Source organism: Ranitomeya imitator, chromosome 1 (genome assembly GCF_032444005.1).
Source record: "Ranitomeya imitator isolate aRanImi1 chromosome 1, aRanImi1.pri, whole genome shotgun sequence".
In the NCBI taxonomy this organism is placed as follows: domain Eukaryota; kingdom Metazoa; phylum Chordata; class Amphibia; order Anura; family Dendrobatidae; genus Ranitomeya; species Ranitomeya imitator.
This window is the reverse complement of record NC_091282.1, coordinates 1,018,591,486-1,018,610,194: the sequence shown is the minus strand read 5'-3', so window position 1 is coordinate 1,018,610,194 and position 18,709 is coordinate 1,018,591,486. Positions and strand designations below refer to the sequence as shown.

General features: G+C 41.7%; 1 protein-coding gene across 1 annotated transcript in view; it reads left to right on the top strand.

Annotated features, from left to right (window-relative positions):
• The window catches only part of RNF150 (ring finger protein 150), a 261,021-nt gene that overhangs the window by 157,728 nt on the left and 84,584 nt on the right, over window positions 1-18,709 (top strand). The window contains exon 2 of the mRNA XM_069743985.1: window positions 15,021-15,271. Within this exon, the coding sequence (XP_069600086.1) occupies window positions 15,021-15,271 (251 nt within the window). The remainder of the gene's footprint in view (window positions 1-15,020; window positions 15,272-18,709) is intronic.

Genomic DNA, 18,709 nt, shown 5'->3' with positions numbered 1-18,709 from the left:
TGTTTACTAAAAAGGTCGGCGTGATAACAGGAGAAGAGGTGTATAATTGGGTACAGACATGAAAAGTACAGACATGAATGACATCATAGTCTATAACGGGCATGTGTTCTAACGGAAAACCATCGATAGAACACGTATGTGATTCACATCTAAGCCTTAATGTTATTCAGTGCCACTAAATTGCAGCTTTTCCAATGCGGAATCTGTGAAAGTAATTACGTAACTTTGCTTCAACTCTGATCCTACTCACATTCTCCAGTACATGTGAAAGGAGTATGAAACACCGTACTACTATGCATTAGTTAATCTTCATTATATTTTAGTGAGTTTTTATTTAAAATGTCTTTATATCAAAATTAAATGTCGGGTGTCAGTAACTGATAAGATCAATTTCAACTGCAGAAGGGGGGAAAGGGGTATTTGCCTCTTTCACCCCTTCCAAAATTGAAGTTGATCTTACCATTTAGGTAAATGCCAGATCCACAAGTGTGCATTGGATTTTCTGTAAATTGAAAAATCTGGCTGAGCATTCTCAAGACAAAGTCTATTTGGGTGAATTCACACGCTGCACATTTTGTTACAATGAGAAATTGGTTAAATTCATCTGAATTTATCACACTAAAGATCCGACATTGTTGTGTTAACACTTGGTGCAGTGACATAGTTAAAAATCCTACAGAGACAACAGTAATGGCGGTCGTTCCGAGAACTCTGAAGCCAAGTTCACACGTTGTGGATTTAAGTTGTGCATTCTGCACGGCAAACCTGCAGTCCAACACAAGAGGGTTTTCAAGACCCATTCACGTGTTGCATATCTTTTTATTGCGAATTTGGTCATGCTTTGCAGATTATCGCAGATTTTTGACATTAACATCAATGCATTTTGAAAATCACAATGAGGCTATTTTGACACGTTGCGGATTAGCCTTAGGAATTTCTGGTGCGGATTCTGCCTCTTGTGGCAGAAAACGCAGCTGCGGATTTTGTGCGTTTTTGCTGCGTTTTTTTTTTTTTTTGCGTTTTTTTGGCGGATTTGCTGCGTTTTTTTACCTGTGCGGATTTCTGTAATGGAATGGGTACAAAAACGCTGCAGATTCGCAAAAAAGAAGTGACATGCTACTTCTTTTAAACCGCAGCGTTTCCGCAGTGGATTTTCCGCAAAGTGTGCACAGCTTTTTTTTTTTTTCTCATTGATTTACATTCTACTGTAAATCAATTGCGGATCTGCAGCTTTTCTGCACCTCAAAAAATGCTGCGGATCTGCAGAGAATCCGCAATGTGTGCACATAGCCTGAAAGTCCACAAACAATAAATATTGCCACTGACTCTTTTGGCTCTTTTGCACGAACATTTTAAATGTCGATTTAATATACAAATTTAGGTGCAAATGTATTTAGGATTGAATCCCTTACATGACAATTTAGTGCTCCTGAACTATTAATGCAAACATGCTTTTATGCCTTGGTAAGAAATATCGTCTGTGAGCAATACTTGACAAATGAAGTTAGAAATGCAGTACTTTAGTGAGATGAAGGGAGTCGCATTGAATAACAATAAGGCTAATGATTTTGAATGACTTCACTATGTGGGTGAAACACCAAATCCCTGTGATAATTACATTCAATACATTAAAAAAACAATTTCAGCAGCCTCAGGTGCTCTTAGTATTATACATTACTATACAGTATCCACAGGCACGGTGGCTCAGTGGTTAGCACTGTAGCCTTATAGCCCTGTAGCCCAGGGTTCAAATCCTATCAAGGACAACATCTGCAAGGAGTTTGTATGTTCCTCCTGTGTTTGCGTGGGTTTTCTCCAGGTTGTCCGCTTTCCTCCCACACTCCAAAGACATACTGATAGGGAATTTAGATTGTGAGACCAATGGGGACCGCGATGATGATGATGTCTGTGGATTATGAGGGTTCTACATAAGTGGTTAACAATAAACATTTGTTTTTTTTGTAAGAGAAGCTAAAACAATGGATGTGACCTGTTGTGTTTCGCATGATAATTTCTCCTGTCGTCACATCCATTAATAATGTTATAGTAATACTTACATGGTGACTTAATAAATATAAGGAGATCTCCTCGGCTGATGCTCTCAGCTTGAAGCGATACGTAAATACTCTATCAATGCTGAGATGGAGAAAGCGAGCAAACATGTACTTTGTTGGAAAACACACTGTGACCGCTATGTCATTTTTAATCCCTTTGTTCGCTGAAATCATAGTAATCTGCAGCAGATTTCTCTCCGCTGACAGCTTACCCCCCGTAGTTGTATTGTACGATAATGTGCCCACTGGGTGTTCTTGCATTTAACTAGAAGAAGCTGCTTACGTCTTTACTAAAGTTGTTTTGCGGGTAACGTTTTAGTCTGTATTTAAGGCGGTTTTGTAATCCCGCTTCAATCTTAGCGTTTGTCACGGTGACTTGTGGTTAGTGGAAATCACTTTAAAGTAAGACGTTGCACATTGGTTGGAGCTGACGTAACCCGCACAGTACACATCAGTCCTGGTACTTATGGTTGCTGTCTAATTTTGATGTCTAGGTGTTTATAAACTAATAGGTGTAAAAAGCCCTTTAGGGATGAAAAATTCTTATTAACAAATTACCCAGAGGGGTAAAAAGCCTTATCTTAAAGGACGTAATAACATATGACTTTTATGAGGTTTTAATTAAAAGGTCATCTATAGCATATAAAATTACTGAAGTGATCTTGTATTATTTTATATTAAATTGGATTTCTATGTTAGAAAGTCCAACCCATTCCGCTAGTTATCCTAAACACATGTTAGAACTAGACTAAGCTAACTAACCACGGCTGAAGGTCACGGCTCAACGGAAAATGTCAGGGTGAGTATCATTAGTATTACATACAAGAGTCACTAGAGGGAATAAAAGTAAATGGTGGTTAGTTAGGTTAGACTCGTTCTAACAGTCGGTTGGACTGTCTAACGTAGAAATCCAGTTTAATATAAAACAATACAAGATCACTTCAGTAAGTGTTTTTAATACACCACCTTCCAATTAGTGTTCACAGGCAGAAACGGTTGCAGTGGGCCCAGACATACATGAAGACTCATTTTAGAACAGTCTTGTTTACTGATGAGTGCCGTGAACCCTGGATGGTCCACATGGATGGAGTAGTGGATTCTTGGTGGATGGCCACCATGTTCCAACAAGGCTGCAACGTCAGCAAGGAGGTAGCTGAGTTTGGGGCTTGAATCATGGGGAGACAGCTGGTAAGCCACAGGAAGGAGTCAAAATTACCTCACCAAAGTATGTAGAGTTTCTGACCAACCACTTTCTTCCATGGTGTAAAAAGATGAACCGTGCCATCCCTAGCAAAATCATCTTCATGCATGACAATGCAAGAACAACTTATGGTGTATCCACCATTTTCCCCTGACCTCAACGTGTATTGAGAACCTTTGGAGTATCCTTAGACAAAAGCTCTATGAGGGTAGGAGGCAGTTCACAACAGCAGCTCTGGGAGGCTATTCTGACATTCTGCAAAGAAATTCAAAAACAAATTCAGAAACTATCCAAAAACTCAGAAGTTCAATGGATGCAAGAATTGTGAAGGTGATATCAAAGAAGGGTTCCTATATTAAAATGTAACTTAGCCTGTTAAAGGTAAGGTACCGCGTTTGTAGGTCATTAATAAATCACTGTACTGTAGCATAACATGCTGCTATAAGCAAGTTTGAAATGTATGTGAAACAGATTTCATGTGTTATATGAGTTTAAAGAATGCACTGGGGGCTGACATCTTGGTTTTGCAGCAGTAACAGGGCACTATCAGTGTCAGATTACGGCACCCCATGGACATAGGAGATAATAGACCGGCGCTGACCCTATCTGTAACATTGCAGCAGCATTAGCAGTGAGCTGGGCACGCCTCTGTGGGCTGCACAACTCACTGCTGTAGGTGTGACTAGCTGCCATTTTATTATAGCCCTGTGCTATCTGCCGAGCTCCACTTACTCTCTATTGCAGGACAGAAGAAGCCCTCACTGCTCCTCTGTACTCCAGGCAGGCACATCCTGGGCAGACATTCTCTGCTCCGGCTCACACGCTGCCCTGTGTGCTTCTCCTGCTGTGTCTCTGTCTCCCCCTCACACACAGTCCCTGTGATCTCCGGTAAGCTGCACTCACAGCCTGCAGAGAGGGAGGTGACACCTGGAGAGAGAGAGCAGGGGGAAGGGGGATGGCAAGAATGTTATTCACAAAAAATGCTGCTGAGTACACTGTATTCTGCTCCTCTGTAAACAAGCTGTGACTCTGATGCAGTAACTGCTGGTGATAGCAGGTCACAGGGCAGTCACACACAAAATGGTGCTGCCCTGTGATGCTACTCTTCATTCTGCCCCAGGGATATTAGACCACCCAAAAGGGGAGGGAAATGGTGATGTCAGCAGTTACTGCCCCAATTTTGCTGCTAACAGTAAAGCTTGTAAGTCTTACTATAGCTGCTTGAAGTCTAAAACGGAAAATGCTCCCCCTAGTGGTAAATATGTACGGTATATTTGTAGAAAAATATATAATATTTTTCATATAGAAATGTTTGAAACATTGCATTAATACATTTTAATTACTATTTTAAGCTTAATTTCACAAAAAAACAAAATACAAGAAAACTGGTGGCACCTTCCCTTTAAGATGTTTTTGATTGAAAAAGCTTTTGAATTCAGTAAGTGTGTCCATTTAAAGAAGCATTCCCATCAAAGTTTTTATCCTCTTAATATATTGCAGTTGTCATAAGATATAGCACTGTGTATTTACAATTGCTCATTTTGTCTTTCTACTTAGCTAATTTGTCACTTTTCTTTGCTTTGTGTATAGGAAGTTTCTTGTCTCTGCATTTATCACTTCCCTCTCTTCAACTCCTGACCCATTTGCTCTGTTACTCCCCCCTCCCAGTTAGTTTTGCAGTGACTCATGACTTGTGCAGAGAAAATTGACCTCATGTTTCAACATAGAGCTTAAAAGAGGATTCAGCTAGTCAGTTTTTAATCACGTGATGTCATAGACCTAATGGAAAAAAGAAGAATTAACTGGGTAGAAGGGCAATGCTGTCTCATTCGCATCCACCATTGAAGAAAATCAGAGAAAAATAGTATTTGCATAATAATTTGGAATATGGTGTAGAACAACTATTACTTAGGAGAGCACTGATTACTCGTTTTCACCTTCATGACCAGGCGGTTTTTTTTCAACTCTGATCAGCATCACTTGATGTGGTAATAAGCTCTAGAACTCTCCAATGGATCTCATTAATGCTGAGAGTTTTTTCATGGCATGTTGTACTTCATGTTAGTGGTAAATTTACGACAATTTTTTGCATTTCTTTGTGAAAATATCGTAAATTAATTGAAAATTTTGGAAATTACGCATTTTTCAAACTTTTAATTTCGGTGCCCTTATGCCAGAGAGTTATGTCACACAAAATAGTTAATGCATAACATTTACCCCATGTCTGCCAGTTTTGTAACCTTTTTTAGGGGGGGTTAGTAAGTTAGAAGGGTTAAACGTTGACCAGCAATTTCTCATTTTTCCAACAAAATATACAAAACCATTTTTTTAGGGACCACATTACACTAGAAGTGACTTTGAGGAGAATATGTGACAGGAAATACCCAAAAGTGACACTATTTTAAAAACTGCACCCCTCAAAGTGCACCAAATCACATTCAAGACGTTTGTTAACCCTTCAGGTGCTTCACAGGAATTAAAGCAATGTGAAATTTTCCTTTTTCCCACCAAAAATTTAGCCCCAAATTTTGCATTTTCACAAGTGTAACGAGAAAATGCACCATACAATTTGCTGTTCATTTTCTGCTCAGCACATCGATACCCCATATGAGATGGAAAACTACTGATTGGGCGCACAGTAGGACATGGAAGGAAAGGAGTGCCATTTGACTTTTGGAATGCAAAATTGGCTGGAATAGATAGCGGATGGCATTTTGCGTTGGCCGAGCCCCTGATGTGCCTAGACAGTGGAAACTACCCGCAAGTAACCCCATTTTGGAAACTCCTCCTCCTGAGGAATCTGCTGGTGTGATGGCCATCTTGATACCACAGGTGCCTCACAGAATTTTAAAATATTGGAATGTAAAAATGAAATATTACGTTTTTTTCACAAAAATAGTTGATTTAGCCTCAAATTTCTCATTTTTACAAGGGTAAAAGAAGAAAATGGACCCCACATTGCAATTTCTCCTGAGTATGCCAATACGCTATATGTGGTTGGAAACTACATTTCAGCCACAGTGCAAAGCTCAGAAAGGATGGAGCGCCATATTGGAGAGCAGATTTTGCAGAAATGGGTGCCATGTCACATTGGCAAAACTCCTAAGGTGCCAGAACAGCAGAAACCCCTCATAGATTTCCCCGTTTTACAGCCTACTCCCCTAAATGAATTAATTTACTGGTGCAGTGAGCATACTGACACCACAACAGTTTCATAGAATGTTATACTGCTGAGCAGTGAAGAAAAAATACATTTTTACCACTAAAATGTTATTTTTAGGGCTCATACTAACTTGCGCGAGACGATGAGTCTCACACAGCAATACCCGGCACTGCACCTGGCACAGAGGAGCGGAGCGTGTGGCTGCATGTATTGCTATGCGGCCGCACGCTCCGATCTGAGTGCCGGCGGCAGTTCCCGGTATTAACATACGAGACTCATCCGAGTCTCGCGCAAGTGAGTATGAGCCCTAACACAAAATGGGATAAATTAAAACCGTTTGAAAACGTGGTTCTGTGTAGAAGATTTTTAAAGCAGTGAGTGAGGCATAAGGCTGGTAATGATGGGCAATGTGGTCAATAATAGCTGGTATCACACCTCATTCCTCTCTTCTTATATACACGACATCTTCCCTGGAGGTTCTTGTTTCTGTTGGAATGAGTGCAATAAAATGCCGCTCAGTGAGTCTTTTGACATCTTCAGATTCTAATGGATGAGTGGGGCCAACATTTGCAAAAATAAGATTTTCAATGACCTTTTCATGATAATCAATGAAAGTATCTGAATTTCCTTTTTTGTATAACACAAAATAATTATAAGTGGCCACCTAAAACAAGTAAATGACTAACTTTTTATATCAGGTATATGATTTTCTTGATACCTGTTATGACAGTAGAACCTGGTCTGCAAGGTCCACACCCCCATGTATTTGTTGTAATCAATGACTTGAGACGGGTTTTTGTTTTGGAGTAGTGGATCCTATTTCTATAATAGCCCTTGTGGCTGGATTGTGGATCGAGCTGAGGATAAAAATATCTTTCTTATACTTGAGAACAAGCAGTTCTCCATTGTGTACAGTCCTTGACTGCCCTATTTGTCACTTTAGTTGACCAATGATCGTGAAAACCCCTGGTGGTTTTTATGACTGGTCCCACAAGCCCCTAAGTTGAGTTCAACCAATCTTTTAAATTGCTGTATACTGGTGTAATAATTGTCTACATAGAGGTTCTAGCCTTTTTTATACTTCCAAACAATTTTTCCAGATATCCTCATACAGGTAGGGCATCCTGGTGGGTTTCATTGGCTATCTTTCCCCTCATAAATGCAAAAAGCTGATGTGTATCCTTTTGAACTCTCACACATTTTATAGAGTTTTATTCCAAACCTTGCCTTCTTAGATGGAATAAATTGCTTGAGGTGCATTCTTCCTTTGAACTTTACAAGGAACACCTTAATAGAAATATTTTGTGTTGGGGTCTAAAGCCTTAAGAGCATTTCTGCCATCTGTTCGATGATGGGTCTGATTTTGTATAGTCTGTCATGTTCTGGGCAGGCAATCTCTTGAGCATTTCAAAGCGGGTCCTAGGAAGAATGACAGAAAACATAGGGGTGGCTCTAACAGGGCGGTTGGACCAGTAAAAATGAATGCTTGTTTTTTTAACAAGCCCCATGGCAAATGTAAATCTCAATTGATTAATGTAACTAATTGATTAACCCCTGTAAATCCTTAACGACCGATTTTATATATATATATATATATATATATATATATATTTATATATTTATTTATTTACGTCATTGCCCATGTCTCTGTCTTTGATGCGGGCTCTGGCGTTGAGTCCGCATCTTTCCCCGCTCTTGATCTCCGATTTAATCAGCCATCAAGTGGGTCTAACAGCTGCTGATGGATCTGTAATCCATCTGCTGCTTTTAACCAGTTAAATGCCGCTGTCAATCACTGCATTCAACGCATGCCTGCCGGAAGCGTGTCACAAGTCCCACCCATCGTGAACCTGCCAAGCTGATCGTGGGGCACCAATGGGTTGTTATGATAGCTGGGGGTCTGGAGGAGACCCCCGTGCCTTTCATCACGATAATCATGTGAACGCCAGCCTGTGGCCAGCATTCACAGCAGATTGTGATTTTTCTATACATAGCAGTGCAGAAGCTGGGGGCACCACTCTAGCCCTGAAAAAAAGCAACAACTCCAGAGTGGTGCTTTAATCTGTGTGGTTGATATTGCTACAACAGTCAGTTGGTCCCTTATAGTCAATAATCTTTGGTCAAAGACTACAATTAGAAGTAGTACAGTCGTTTTCTATCTGTTCTCTATACAAGCTTCATGAAACAGATAGTCCTCCTTTGTGACCCAAATGTGCGAAACCAAGCAAGACCAAGAAATACACTAATAATGTGCACACCTTAGTAGTACAAAATTAAGTTTTATTGAATGAACAAATGTGCGAAAGTCTCCTCTTATGCTGGATGGCCATCATGCAATTTCACATTTGCTGTTATCACTGCTTCCTCCAGAAATAACAGCTGATCACTGGGGATTATGAAGGGTCATACTTGCTTCCTTTTAAATATCTTGTCTCTATTAGTCAACCCTTTTCATCTCGTTAGCTGTGACCTCAACTGCGATGAGTTTTACAAGACCGCTCGAGAGGCGTTGCTATATAACAGTTGACTTATGAACTTTGTTAGAATTTTTTATTTCTGTTATACTAATATTTATATACACTTGTATACAAAATGAATCATGCTTCCAAGTCATTGGAAATAAACTCAGAGATAATTAAAAATGTGTATCCTCCCAATGAAGCTGAAATTTGTGATGTTGTTTAACAGGATACTGGCTTCATAGAGCTGCTTAAAGGGAATCTGTCAGTAGGATCAACCCTCCTAAGCCGTCTGTATGGGCATGTAGGTCATAGGAAGCTGAATAAAATGATACCTTGATATCAGTGATCCAATGTCTTATTCCAGATACATCCACATTTTTCTCATATGTGAATGAGCTGTTAAGATCTATGGGCTGGATACAGATATCCCTGAGAATCTGCCTCTAGAGCAGGGGCGGACACTGATAGCTTGGGGCCAGAAATGTGTCTGGGCCCATCTCCTTCTATGGCGACAAAGCTACATTATATATACATAGAGATTGAGAAGAACTATACTGTATTTCTAATTGGAGGCATTTGCTAATATTTCTGATATTATACCTACTACATATTAGGATAGGATGTTGGAGATGGGAATATCCCTTTAAGTTACCATCAGTCAAACATTTGTTAGGACCCCAGCTATTCCAATTCTCTGCTATATATGAACACTGAGCTGGCCTAGGAACATACACGCTTCCAATAGGAATGGGGAGTAAATCATTACCAGACACTGATGGTGGATTATCTCACAGGAGAGGAAGATTATCAGTAGAGAACGTTCAAAGAGCCTGATCCTTTGCTCCACCTCTGGGAAGATTCGGGAGGTCCGGTTATACATTAATTGTTCTCTTGGACCGGCAGAAATGATCAAATTGTGTTGACTTCTCTCTAATGTGCACAGAGGCCTTTAGTGTGAGTCTCATAGCTGGTCCAGTGAGTCTTATTGCCCAAGATTCCAAATACTCCAGGAGCTGTCATTGTTGGGGATAGATAGATAGAGAAAAAGAACACAAAAAGCAGCACCAAAAGAAAACAAGGGGTGCAAAAAATCCTTCCAGGCATGTACCAAACCTCATGCTATTATCCAGAAAAATGAAGGCAGCACTCCAATAGAAAAAATAAAAGTGGTTTATTGGCCCATGTGCGACCAATAAGCCACTTTTATTTTTTTTACTGGAGTGCTGCCTTCATTTTTCTGGACAATAGATAGATAAATCTATAGATAGATAGACATGAGAGAGATAGATAGATGTGAGATAGATGTGAGATAGATAGATAGATATGGGATAGATAGATAGATATGGGATAGATAAATCTATAGACAGATAGACATGAGAGTGATAGATGATAGATGTGAGATAGATAGATAGATATGGGCTAGACGGACAGATATATGGACAGATAGTAAAATCCCATTTATTTTGCATCTTATTCTCTGGTTCCTTTCCTGCCATGAGTACAGCAGGTCGCAGAGGGGATGCTCTGCAGTGGACGACCCCCTGCACCTATAGGACTGGAGACCCTGCACACAGCTCCCCTTGAGGACCTGCTGCCAGCCTCCTCCACAGCTGCTGCATCTCCTAGAAGGAGCCTGGCCGTGCTGCATATGACTGCTACAAAGCTTTGTTTGTAAAGTTTTCCTCTGGCAACAATTTGTCTGTTCTTTGTTATGGGGCGCTCAGTAAAGTGAATAATCCAGAGGGAGTCCCCTATTCTCCTCACCTCCCCCAGTACATTCTCCTAATGCCTTCACTGTCCTTTGATTGGCTTCACCACATCCAGAGCAGGAGCTTTGTCTTGAGCTGAAGTGAAGTACAGATTTCAGTCCGGAGTCCACAATCACTGGTGTTTATTGTGCTGCAGAGCAGTGCAAAGGGAAGACGAGCGCACACAGGGGAAGAAGACTGCAGAACCAGCAAACACCTACCTCTCTGTGGATCACCGTCGCTGGCAGCTTCCTCTCTCTGGCACAGAAGCGCCCAGCCGTGCGGCTGCTGTGTGAGAGACAGGAAGTGCAGGACGGATCACTGCAGCCCTGTTGCCACTTTCTCTTTGAGACAGCGGAGCTGCAGGTATCTCTCCCTGCCCGCCGCACATGAGGGCAATCCTGCCAGGGGCCCCCCGGAGCCTCGGGGCCAGTTTGCCCTCATTATTAGCTGTCCTGTAGGGGCCCCCCTCACCCTCTGGGCCCCTGTGCAGCCGCACCGGCTGAACATGCGGTATGTCCGCCCCTGCTCTAGAGATTATTTTATATGAAAGGGAGAGGTACCAGTGTGAGACATATAATGGCTGACAGTCTGATATCCAAATCTATATTTCTCACGCTGGTAACTCTCCCTTTCATTTAAAATAATCACTGGAGGCAGATTCTCAGGGAAATCAGTGTCCGGCCCATATATCTTAACAGCTCATGTATATATTAAGAAAAACATGGATTTCCCTAGAATAAGACATCAAGTTGTAGATATCAAGTAGTCATTTTATTCAGCTTCCTATGACTCACATGCCATATAGACGGCTTAGGAGGAACGATCCTACTGACAGATTCCCTTTAAGGAAATGAGCAGACCGCGTCTTTCATACATGCACAAACATGACAAATTTTTAAGGAGGAAGAAACCTCTTTTCTGCATCTTTTTGGTCATTTTCTGAGGATTTTTTGACCACGTCTTTGGACAACAGCATTTTTTTTACTTGGATTGTATAAACTAGTTACTTCTTGTAATCAGAAGCTGCTTGTAGAATGGTCGGGTCCCTTCTGTTAACTGCTTTGTGTCTTTGAAAACATGAGGCGGTTAAAGGAAGCTCAAAAGACTGAATAAACATATGAACAGCAAGTCATTGTTACATTGCAATACATGTCTTCAAAAGTCGCCGTGTGCACAGAGTCTTAGGGTATGTGCACACGATGCAGATTTAGTGCACAACTGCAGCAGATTTTTCTGCCGCAGAAACGCTGCAGAACTGCACTGTGATCACAGTACAATGTAAATCAATGTGAAAAAAAAGCTGTGCACATGGTGCAGAAAAATCTGCGCAGAAACGCTGCAGATTTCAAAGAAGTTAATGTCACTTCTTTTGTGCAGTTCTGCAGCGTTTCTGCACCCTCCATAATAGAAATCCATTGGTAAAAAACGCATAAAAAACGCGCAAAAACGCACCTGCTGATTCTGCCAGGAGATGCAGATTTAGTGCAGATTTTATGCAGAAAATTCTGCACCAAATCTGCATCGTGTGCACACAGCCTAAGGCTTTGTTTTAGTTCTTTTTCATCAGATTTATTTTATTGTTGTTTATCACTCCGAATAGTACAGTACATGAATATATTCTAAGTCAATAGGACCTGTAATATACAGCCTATAAACGTACCAGCACATACAGTAGGTAGAGAAGGTTGCTAACTACTAAGACGTAGCCCTACCATGTCGTCAGATACAGTACAACCGGTATGATTGATCACAGAATAATCACATGACAGCTACCTCACATCATCAGGCCATCCAGACATTCATAGGAACAAGTCCCTAATTAGCCCGTGACGAGGCGGTTTGCGTCAGGAAGTCTTCCGACACCTTGTTAATGGAAAGAGCAGGCCGCGAGGTCTGATTTAGGTGACAGATTTTTCTGATGTCTTCACACTTACCGGCTTAGAAACGAAAGGTGCAAATTAAAGTTTAATTGAATTTGTAGTTTTCGAGTGAACTGATTCTTCCGTGACCGCTGGATGGCTTGTGTAGTTCTAACATTGCTCAGTGACATTTCTATTAAAAATGCACAATAGGTGACTGTCATTGTAACATAAGGTTTCTTTTTGTCATTGTGATGTGGTAGGTCCAAATTTACTGACCTAAAATTCCTGTTTGGTTAAATTCTGTGTGAGCAGCACGGTGACTCAGTAGTTAGCACTGTATGGTGGCTCAGTGGTTAGCACTGTATGGTGGCTCAGTGGTTAGCACTGTATGGTGGCTCAGTGGTTAGCACTGTATGGTGGCTCAGTAGTTAGCACTGTATGGTGGCTCAGTGGTTAGCACTGTATGGTGGCTCAGTGGTTAGCACTGTATGGTGGCTCAGTAGTTAGCACTGTATGGTGGCTCAGTGGTTAGCACTGTATGGTGGCTCAGTGGTTAGCACTGTATGGTGGCTCAGTGGTTAGCACTGTATGGTGGCTCAGTGGTTAGCACTGTATGGTGGCTCAGTGGTTAGCACTGTATGGTGGCTCAGTGGTTAGCACTGTATGGTGGCTCAGTGGTTAGCACTGTATGGTGGCTCAGTGGTTAGCACTGTATGGTGGCTCAGTGGTTAGCACTGTATGGTGGCTCAGTGGTTAGCACTGCGGCCTTCCAGCACTGGGGTCCTGGATTCATATCCCACCAGGACAGCATCTGCAAGGAGTTTGTATATTCTCCCCGTGTTTTTGTGGGTTTTATCCGGGTTCTCTGATAGGGAATTTAGGTTGTGAGCCCCAATGGGCACAGTGATGAATATAATGGTGCAATATAGGTAAATAATAATTCCTACTGCATTTGGTAAGTGAATAGACGCCCCTGTACTCCTCTTTGCCTATACATTCCCATGCATTACCTCCTCACTGGTGTTTTTACACACTTTTGCCAATTAAAGTCTTTTAACACAGTGTGAATTTAACATAAATGGTGGTCTACAGGGTTGGCAGTGATACTTCGATACAGATTTTGGCAGAAGAAGGTCTCGGCACAGACCCCATTTATAATTTTTCATACGTCCGTGAAGCGGAGTTCGTGCTGAGAACACAATGCCCACCCTGACCGCCAGATGTCCTGACCTGAGCTAGTTGCCTCCTAGGCATTTTTGAAGCATTTAATTCCTGGCGGTCAGGAAGGATATTGCGATCCAAGGAGGGCCCATGTTTGACGAATGTGTGTATCTGGCCTTAGGGGAAGATTCTCAGCCCTTCGTCTCCAGCTTTAGTGATGCTTATGTAACACCGATTAGCAGAGATCGGCTTTGGCATGAAATGGATTTTCCTCTTACACCTTTTTATGATAGTGTTCAAGATGGTACTCATCTTCCCGACCCAGCACTGCATCTCCACCACTGCTTCAGTGCTTGTGTACAGATTGCAATAGTAGCATCATATCAATAGCACTGCAGCCAATCACTTGTGGCAATATGGACAAATCGAGCAACTGAACACAGTGATTGGCTGCAGCACTGTAGACGTGATGTCACCTCTGCAACTTGTGCACAACCACAGGGGCGGTGGCGGAGACAAAGAACTGGCCTTTCGGGAGAGTAAGTATTGGATTTTATTATTGGTGAAGAATTAATAAAAAAAATTGAGAGGGGAAAACTTTGGTAAATGCCAAAATGCTCACAAGACTACTCTCATCACAATTAATTGTACACATAAAAAAAATCTGATGCATAGGCATTTAACCCCTTCAAGTTAGTGTTTAATAGAGGATCCTTTCTCAGTAATTACCGTAATACGTTAAATTAATGGGCACGAGGAAGTTAAAAAAAATTTAAAAAAATGTTTGCTTTGTGGACCGGTGCCACTTTTCTGTTCTCAGCAATGTGTCCCACCCCAGTGCTAAGATCTCGTGAGTGCTGCAGCCAATCAGTGACTGCTGTAAAGTGATCGGCTGCAGCGTTCACATTTCATATGAGAGGAAGTAAAGCGTTCTCCCAGTAATGACAAAATGCGAACTCTGCGGCCACTTATTGGCCAGAGCACTCCCATAAAGCCCCGGCTAGGGGTATGCTAATCTTCCCTGGATGACAGAGGATTAGTATGCAGAAAACCAACATGCCCATCCCTTCTGTCACCCAAGGAAGAGACACCAGGCCCTAATGTACACTAGATATATCACTAATCCCACCACAACCTGCGCATTCTACCGACGTATAGATAGTGCGTATGAACAACTTACAAAGGGCTTTACTGGAAGAAAAATGGATGGTAAAAATGATTACTGACATTAAATCCTTTTTCCTGGTTTTATCAGTGTGCGGCTTATCATTCAGTTAGTGAACAACTTGAATAATAATATGGCTCAGTACATTCGCTCATTTTTTTTGACATTACAAGTAATTGCCTTTGTTTTTCTCTCCGGCAGGCACTGAAGATATTGTAGCAATAATGATCCCGGAGCCTAAAGGGAAGGAAGTAGCAAGTTTAATAGAGAAGAACCTTAATGTGACTATTTACATTACCATTGGAACACGGAACTTACAAAAATTTGTCAGCCGTACGTCAGTGGTCTTTGTTTCCATCTCCTTTATTGTCCTGATGATCATCTCTCTTGCCTGGCTAGTGTTTTACTACATCCAAAGGTTTAGGTACGCAAATGCTAGAGACAGAAATCAGGTGAGTAACATTTCCTGAGAACGTCATGCTCATGGTGACATAGGGAGGGGCTTTGGGTGGTCCAGCTCGGGTTCAGATGCGTAGCAATGGTGCGCTAGGTACGGGGGACCAAGAGCGTGTCAACAAGCCCCCAGACAGAGCTACCACAATGAACTAAACATTTTTCATGGGTAAAAAATTTTTTTAGCTTCAGCTCTGAACAAAGTTGTCCTCTATTAACTACCCTTTCCAATAGATGAGTCAACTTTGGGACTGGTTATTGTTGTTAGCTAACCAAGTGCAAAAACGTCCATGTAATGTTCAGTAATAATCTGCGCTCTGGAGCTCTGCTCACTGTCAAACGCCCCTTTAAAGAGAACTGGTCTACACATTTTTTACATACGGAAGCAGTGATTTGACGGTATAGGTATTTATTCCCCCTTACAAAAGTGATACCTTTTGTGTAGATATCTGACTTGGCAGTCATGAGAAATCTCATATATAAAGCCATGTGCAGCTATGTGCAGTGACAGTGCACTTGGAAGTAGCAGTCAGAAGTGCATTGACACACCCCCTGTGCACTTTCAGCCTGATTTGCATAAGGCTTCTATGCTAAATTTCTGATGATCATCACACCGAATCTGTGCTAAAAAAGTATCATTTTTATTCTGTATAAGTGCCTATACAACCGAAGAACAGACTGGGTATCCAAAGGTATTGCTGAACTTTTAAAGAGCTACGTACGCATATACAGATTCCTTCTAAGAAATACACAAAACCGTTTACAGAATCTCTAAAACGGGTAAAGCTGTATCTTTATGTTCCTAGGTAGCGTACACATTGGTAATTCTTTGCGTTCATTATAGAGTAAATTCTTATGTCATTTGCTTTGCTCTTTTTGCTCTTCATAAACATCTAATGGCAGAAGCAAGTTCAAATTTCATCCAGATGTGGATTGTGCAGTAAAACCTCTTTCCCCCCAAGGTATCTCGCAGCCAGCGTCATTAAACAGCAAGAAGAAAACATGTTTCCCTGCACCTTGAAAATGGAAAAGGTTGTGGTAAATGCGTGGCGGTCAGACACAAGGGCTCTGTGCGCTGCCATGTGGGGGCACAAGGCTCGCTCTGTGCGGGGAGGTATTCATTGCACACGGCTTTATGGCCTAGGAAATGAAGTCCGGGAGAGAAACCTCAATCTTAACACATTGACTCTTTCACTGAGCAAGAAAATATTTCTGCTATTTAGGGGGAGGAGATGTGTGAGCAAATATTGGTGCATCAGAAAAAATGCTTCAGAAAATATGTCACCTGCCTATTTATATAAAGCCATTTCTTTAATAAACTTTCCAGTGCCAGCTCTGTATCTTCTCCGGTCACTGGTAATGTCACGAGTATGGCACGCATCACCAGGTCAGCAAATCACTGTAGATGGCATAAGCCACTCAGCTCAGTGATTGACTGCAGCGGCAGGAGATCCGAGGAGGGTGAATACTATCTGAGATTTGTCGTATTAGGCTACGTTCACATTGCGTTAGTGCAGTCCGTTTAGCGCATACGCTAACGGACTGCGTTAACGCAATGTCCAAAAAGGGATCGCGTTTAGCGATCGCGCTAGCGCAGATGCCCGATCTGCGCTAGCGAGAACGGACCCAAAAGCGCTGCAGACAGCGTTCGAGGTCCGTCACAAAATAACGGAACATCGCTAACGCATGCCAAAAGTGGCATGCGTTAGGGATGCGTTACATACATTGCGGTCAATGGGTATGCTAACGGATCCGTTACAATGCGTTAGGCTAGGTTCACATTGCGTTAGCGGGTATCCGCTAACGGAATCCGTTACATAGCGCCACTAACGCAATGTAACGGATCCGTTAGCGCACCCATTGACCGCAATGTATGTAACACATCCCTAACGCATGCCATTTTTGGCATGCGTTAGCGATGTTCCATTATTTTATGACGGACCTCGAACGCTGTCTGCAGCGTTTTTGGGTCCGTTCTCGCTAGCGCAGATCGGGTATCTGCGCTAGCTCGATCGCTAAACGCGATCCCTTTTTGGACATTGCGTTAACACAGTCCGTTAGCGTATGCGCTAAACGGACTGCACTAACGCAATGTGAACCTAGCCTTAGTGGCGCTATGTAACGGATTCCATTAGCGGATATCCACTAACGCAATGTGAACCTAGCCTAACATGTATGCAATCATTTGGGCACAGGTTTTTTGAAAGTGTGACGTGCCTTTAAAACTTGAATGTTGAAAGATAAAATTGGAATATATTTACCATACTGTTTCTCTATTTTCCAATCCACCTGCCATGAATGAATACTTCCAATTAGAAATGTAGTATAGTTTTTCTGATTAGCTATGTATTTTTCCTCATGTGCAGGCATTGCAGGACATTAGGCATCCATGGTTACGACCACTGATATAGTGACAGTTAGATAGTTGCTAGTTGTTGTAACCATGGATACGTAAGGTCCTGCAATGTCTGCACATGTGGAAAGGTACATATTACTAATTGGAGGTATTTGCTAATATTATTATTATATTGAGATAGGATCTTCAAGATGACAATACCCCTTTAAGGCTTTTCTCATTTTCACAACATAGCATTATTATTTTATAACTACAGCTTAGCATAGTAGCATTTCCCTTTCTTGTGAACCAGATCTGCTCTGTTGGAAACTATTATAGAACTTTTTCCTGTGCAGCGTTGTTTCCTGAAACGCTGAGCCGTTGCTACAGCAAAACTTAATTTCTACATCCACCAGACGTTTCGGTGACCTCATAGCTGGGATTTCCCTGTGACTCCGGCGTGGAAAGTCAGCACAGTAAAGTTGAGAATGAGAATGTGTAGCTGTGAAAAGTTAAAGGGGTTGCCCAAGTGTGTCATTCCGCTGTTCTTAGATGAACATATTTGCATAGTGACTGTAAATAGGGCAGCTTTGCAAAAAACTCTGAGCTAAAATTTGCACCCGTTCAAATGTAATATTCTAATATTTACAGCTGCTTGCTAAGTGTGTCGGCAATGGCTGTGGTCTAGATGAGCGCTTACAAGCTCTTTACTAGAGAGCTTGTAAGCCCTACCCCTAGGATCACCAGCATCGCTAGATCCTAATTCTGATCAGTTGCAGTCCCTCTGTGCTTCCGATACTGCAGAGACAAGAGCGCCTCATATAGCTGCATCCGGAGCGCACACAGTTCAGGATAGTAATGCTTCTACCTGAACCCTATTACTCATGAGATAAAGGGAAGCTATCATCAGAAAATTACCTATTGATTAACATACGTTTTTGTATTATATATATTTTTCATTTTTTGGCAACTTTTTTTTTTAGATAGCATTATCTCTATTAAAAATAGAAACCTTGTAATTTCTACACTGGCCACTGGGGCTTTTTTTCAGCTGTAACCTTCCTTTTGTTTCAGGAAACAACACATGTCCATTAATCACAAT